A 6,822-nucleotide genomic window follows, 5' to 3' on the forward strand; every position below is an offset into this window, starting at 1 on the left:
TTTTTCTTGGGTAAAAATAAAAGGATGAAAATATGATAAAAACATTACAGTCCCATTCAGAATAATCAACATACCATGACCCCCACATAAATTTCATTTTCCAGAATTTATCTTCACTAGGCAGAAAGTACTGAAAATAGTATAATGAAGTGAATTACTCAAGACTAGAGAGGAATGACAAAGCATGTACAGCTCAGTCTTACCAGTGATGATGCCATCAGTGATAATCAGAAGAACAAAATAATTGTTCCCATCTTGGTGACTTTTTGCAAACTGAGCCACATGATTTATTACTGGGGAGAAGTTGGTAGGGCCATACAGACCAACTGTGGAGGGAGAGAATGATATCAATATTTCCATCAATTGTTTTTATCATAAATATCAGTAGTTTCCTCAGGCCAGTCACAAAAGGATCTGATATAAAAACAAAGAATAAGCAACAATTCATTACCCACTGTATGCAAAATGCCTCAATAAATGTCTAACCAAGTACTGAAATGGCAAAAACAGGCTCTGGTACAAGTCTAATTACCTGTCTGCAATGAGTGGTAATAAGCTTGCAGAATCCCTTCCACACCCTGGCAATAAGGGTTGTCTGCACTACCATTAAGGAAGAACTCATGGCTCACTTGCCAGTTAGGAGGAATGCGGCCACCAAAGCCAAGAGCAGGGAACATCTTGTCTGTATAAAAAAAAGATCCACTTTATTCTGAGGGTTGTTATTCTACAAATTTGAAAGTAGTCCTAGTAGAAAAATCTGTCTAATAAAACCACCTATAACTCAAGTATGATAATGCTGATAGATGTATTTAATAATAACAAAATAACTATCATTATGTACCAAATTTATGGATTCATACAAGATACTCGTAATGTATAAACAAAGAAGTCTTAAGAAATTAAACAAGGTATGAAATAAAACTGGTGTTAGCAGGCATACAATTTAAAGAAAATTTCTAGAAAATCATTCATTAATGATATATAAAATAAAATTAGGGCATCCTACAGAAGCAGGCATCATCACATAAACTTCAAACACAAGGTAGCTATCATATAATTAATTTCTCATGCACACAAAGAAATATTAAAACAACAGATCTACGAGTATACCTGAATCATAGTCCTGAATGATCTCTCCAACAGACTTGATTGCCAGAGAATACTGATTGTCCACTCCTGCCTGGCGATAGTGGAGAGACCCTTGAGTGCGTGGATCACCATTGGAAGCTGTGAAATCTACTGCAACTGTGAAGTGGATCTGAGTTCCACCACGGATATAGTCCAGGAAGGTTGGCTCCACATGGCATGTTATTGAGTTCAGAATCAGCTTTCCAGAGTCCTTATATGATGACTTCTTTGCCTTTTTCTTGGGATTGATCAGCTGGTAGACATTGCTGGTCCCAGGACCCTCCTGAAGTCTGTGAGAAGGATAGCAGTGAGAATATGTAGTACAATAATAGATGTAAAAATGAAAATATGAATAATTTGTTTATATTTAGAACAAAAGTGGATCACTACATCATCTGCTACCCTAAGATATGATTGATTTCAGTCATTATATGTACACTATGGGGAGGTTTCACTCAATAACTCAACTTTAGGTATAAAGAAATGCATGCATTTCATAACATTTTGCATCTCGCCGACTTTGTAACTACCTGGCTAGATTGGTGTAACATTCGCCAATCAGGTCATGACTTCCATCCGAGTCCCAGTCATAGCATTCAATCTTGATGCTCCGATTCTGGTCTCCAGCACAGAGAATCCTTGCAGGTACAATGATTGGTTTCCAGACTGGATCCAGTGTCTTCTTGATAAACTCAGTTTTATGGACAGGGAGATAAGAACTGTTGTCATTGCAGCGGTAAAAGATAAGGAATGGGTCACTCTTTCCAAAGGTATCCTTCTTGTCAAGGCCAGAACCAGTGAAGTTCATTGTCACAACTTCTTTAGAAGCTGACATTTCATCACCTTGCACCAGCAAAACTCCACTCCCACCCTGGATTGGCTTGCTAAGCTGTAAAGGTACATTTAAACTGATGGATATGGCATTCACGATATCCATAATATATTAATTTGCATAAGAAATACTTGAAAGCTAAAAATCTAAATAATGTTAATATAAAAAAACACTTTACACAGTCTAATGGCTGAAGAAAAGGTACAAACAAAAATAACACTAAAAATTAAAATACAAATATCAATGTAAATATAAATACAAATATAAATACACATATATACATGATATATGTATAATATGAATATACTTCTATATATGTATACATGCATGGATATATATATATATATATATATATATATATATAGTTACATTACCTGTGAGCCTTGACTAGCCATAATTTCCCCTAAGGAGCATTCAACACTCCCTAGTGAGTCTTGACTGTCTGTTTTTGTGCTCTTGTTATCCCAATCAAATACGGCAAATCTAAGGACCTGAAATAATAACAAATAAGGTGAGAACACCAATTATGCTAAATTCTATCTATGATAATGATGATGATGATGATGATAACAATAATAATAATAATAATAATAATAATAATAATAATAATAATAATAATAATAATAATAATAATAATAATAATAACAATAATAATAATAATAATAATAATAATAATAATAATAATAACAATAATAATATGTGTGCATATATATATATATACATAAATAAATAAATAAATAAATAAATATATATATATATATATATATATATATATATATATATATATATATATATATATACAAATCATAGCTCTACCTTTTTCTAATAACCACAATCAACAACAACCCTGAGCAATTTTCCAACTGACCTGTCTCTCCTCAAAACGATAATCAACCTCGAACTTGCGCATCCACTGGGGGCTAAGGGAATCCTTGACCATCTCAGTGCGGCCAATTTCATAAAATCGGTCCTGTCCAGTCTCCTTCATGTAGATCACACAGACAGGATCGCTTTTGCTCATCACATCCTTATTTTTCAGATCCCTAAAGGCAGAACAAATATATAGTAGTATTAACCATAAACTAGGCATGAAAATTGACAACTAAAACAAGAAACTGACAAGACATGGAAACAACTTAATTAGTAATGACATAGTTACGTCATAAAAGATCCTTACAAGTGGAAAAGATCTTTTGAATATACTTACTTGGCCGACACTGACAGCTCAACTTTTGACATTGGCACAACCTGGGGGGGACCAGGGGGGTGCCCCATGGGTGAAGAACCAGCAGCCTGCATTCTGCTACAAGACAAAAATATTATGAATGTTACATGGTCCATAGTTTCATGGAATAAAATATATACTTTATCTTAAAAATATCAGTATTTCACTTTCCATTATAGATCACTAAATTCAATTGGAAATTTTAACAAAATAAATTGAATCAACTCTGAAGAAACATAAAATAAGTAACATAAATTTTTGAAACTAGTTTTCTAAAAAGCATTCAGTAATAAATAAATAAATAAATACATAAATAAGAGAAAAATACACACACACACACACACACACACACATAAATGTGTGTGTGTGTGTGTGTGTGTGTGTGTGTGTGTGTGTGTGTGTGTGTGTGTGTGTGTGTGTGTGTGTGTGTGTGTGTGTGTGTGTGTGTGTGTGTGTCTGTCTGTGTGCGTGTGCGTGTGCGTGTGGGTATGCACACACACATGGCTCCTTCTTCTCTTAATGGGCTAAACACATATTAAGTAATAATAACCATAGAAAAAGTGAGGTCTTGTGCAGGCAAGCCAACCTGTATTTATCCTTACATTTCTAATAGTTATACAGGGATCTATAACCCTGCAGGGATTGCTAAACTGGGAGCCACTTCTGTGTCATCATATGCCTGACTTACTTGTCAACTGTTAGTGGATACCTCTCAACATCAGTGGCACCACCAAAATATACAACATGTATCAGCATCTTCCCATTTGAAATATATATAACTAAAAAAATAGACTACCTACACTGCAGGAAGCCCTTTCAAACTGCCATATTTATATCACCCGATGCAAATAAAATGGGGTAAATCTTAAAATAACAACCATGTTGACATAGAGAAAAACTTTGTCCCCTTAACAGAACATATAAAACAGCACTATAGAAAGAAAACACTCTGCAAAAGTGAAAAAAAGCTCACTTTCTCTTCTTGATGATGCATGTGATAGCTGCAGCCTCTGCACCTTTATTACCCTAGTAAAAAGTTAACAAATCTATATATGCATATTCAGACAATATAAAGTGATTGTCATCCCTACTGATCACTACTCCAACTCTGTCTCACCAAAGATATGAGGTGTTGGTCTGCTGGCCTTTGCTAGAGTACCAAAAGCACAAAGACCATACTGATCACAGAACTTGTTTCTACAGATGCAGTCCTAGATTCAAAAATTACCTAGAAAATTTATACATCCTTGAAGAGAGGCTATAGTGATCACAAGAATTCTCATCTCAACCTATGTTGCCCTTGCTTCAAGATTTACCCAGATAGCTTATCAAAGAGATACCAGAGTAATCACTGGGATTGTCATCTCAACAAATGTTATCTTAAGTTCATGATTCACCTATACAGCATTACACCATTTCTGAATTTCTCTTATAAAACTTAACAGCTGAAGTTACCACTCTCTGAATCTTACTTCAGCTTTTCATTTTACATTGTGCATGAATTCTGAAAATGAAGCTTACCGATTCATGTTTGTTCCTAAAGTTTTGATCAACTAAATAGCAGTGCTCCTGTGACAGCCTCCAACTTCGATCTACCTTATCTCTGGCACACATTGTTTTGACATATACTATCAGAGATGATATATTCTAATCAGGTTAGATTAGATATCCCTCACTAATCAAAAAAAGGTGAAAATTCAAATACATTCTTATCTCTACTAAAGTGGTTTGCAAACACACACACACACACACACACACACACACACACACACACACACACACACACACACACACACACACACACACACACACACACACACACACACACACACACACACACACACACACACACACACACACACACACACACACACACACACACACACAAATAAATAAATAAATAAATAAATAAATAAATAAATAAATAAATAAAATAAATAAATACATATATAAATAAATAAATAAATAATAATAATAATGAATAAATAATGGTCAGCCATTTCCTCCCATTTTTTTGCTGTGAATGAGTGTATTGTCAATGGTTAAATCTGGTACTGTCTGGCTGTACCACTACACCAATACCTACAGTGATTCTGTGGCCCATGCTGTCCCCTAGCTAATCATATATTTTTTATTTTCACTTCCTTTCACGCAAAGAAAAATGCATAACTTGATCACATTTCAGAAGAGTTTGTTGTTTTGAGCTGGGAGTTGTAGAGATACACTTATGTTTATTTTAAATGAGAAAAGTAGTATAAGCTTAATCAGCTATATTAAAATATTGTCACATGTCTAGTATACATAACTGTCAATCTTGCTTTAAATGAGAAACAAACAGGAGACAAAAGTTTTCAAGTGAACCAAAGTGACATGTAAATAATGTTGGGCAAAATGGGTTAAGCAACAAGTAATACTGGAAATGCATAACTTTAATCTTGAATAGTGTGCTGATAACTGAATTACTTACTGATAATTTCAAGTACTGTATTTAAATATAGGTAAATTTCGAAATAACACCTAAGACCAATTTCCTAATGAAACCTAAGTTTATCTGGAAGCTCATCTTTTGTTTCATACAAACTACAAACTTGCGGGGTAAAAGCAAATGATCAAGTAAAATTTTAAGTAATTTAGTTATAGTGGCACACATTCATAGTAAATAACATGGTAAATATTGTTCCCCTCCCCCCCCCACCCAACCACGCATGATCCGCAAAATCTTCACTTCGTATGTTCCAGTAGGATAGAGCCCAGGTACTATACAATGGTGACACACTTCGATGGTACATAGGGAATAAATAGAAGGTAGGAAGGGTTAGGTTTGGATTTTGGGTTTGCATGATACCCTGGTTTTGGGACTGTCTCTGGAGGGTGCACCACTCTCGGTAACTAATACCCGTCCCTGAAATCTTGAAGTGTGCCAGTATGGAAACACTTCAATTAGTAATTATAAAAATGTCAATAGTTCTACTACAATTTTTCAACTACTATGATAATATTTACTATTGAAAGACTACCACTACTGACAATAATACCAACTATTATGTCAACTAAAACACTGGTACAACTACTAACAAAATAATGCTGCTGCTAAAACAATTAAATTACAATAAACTAATATACTAAGTGAATATAATGATCTTTCTAATTGCCAATGAACAATAGTATTCCAAGAGACCTCAACCTTATTAGTTAGGAAAACATATCCGCATAAAACTCTGAACTTAATCACTTTAGGAAAAATACTAGCAGTTCGCTCCTCGAAAACTACACAGCCCTACACAAACTCCCCTTCCCGAATGACTTAAACTACAAAACTACTTTCAAAATGACACGTGTTCTCTAGCCATGACCTCTGACCTTGCTTCCCGACACGCCCACTCCTGTTGCCTGGGAAAGAGGCGAGTTAAACCATGCTGAACGTGTGTTTAACTCTCACGCGATGTCCACGGAGTTTTTGTGAATGACAGCTACTCACGTTGATGGAAAAGAGTCTGCTTACAAAGACTGCACTGTAAGCGAGTACCAACTCACTGGAATATTCGAATAAAAAGCTGGAGATGCAGGAAAGGCTGACTTTTGTTCGCGTCTTTCCTTGGGGTGAACGTAGCCTGGCGACTTTCGCTTTGGGCTTTAG

At 35.1% G+C, this 6,822-nt stretch overlaps 1 protein-coding gene across 1 annotated transcript; it reads right to left on the reverse strand.

The window, feature by feature from the left end:
- Window positions 1-203: 203 nt before the first annotated feature.
- LOC119580248 (copine-8-like) lies at window positions 204-4,714 on the reverse strand (the record flags this gene model as incomplete). Its single annotated transcript, XM_037928277.1, is given in 8 exon segments — window positions 204-326; window positions 533-682; window positions 1,111-1,418; window positions 1,659-2,017; window positions 2,335-2,451; window positions 2,829-3,003; window positions 3,168-3,263; window positions 4,707-4,714. Coding segments are annotated over 8 exon segments (1,336 nt in total), but the record flags the coding sequence as incomplete, so codon positions are not given.
- Window positions 4,715-6,822: the final 2,108 nt, after the last annotated feature.

This window comes from Penaeus monodon, chromosome 13 (genome assembly GCF_015228065.2).
Source record: "Penaeus monodon isolate SGIC_2016 chromosome 13, NSTDA_Pmon_1, whole genome shotgun sequence".
NCBI classification, from domain to species: domain Eukaryota; kingdom Metazoa; phylum Arthropoda; class Malacostraca; order Decapoda; family Penaeidae; genus Penaeus; species Penaeus monodon.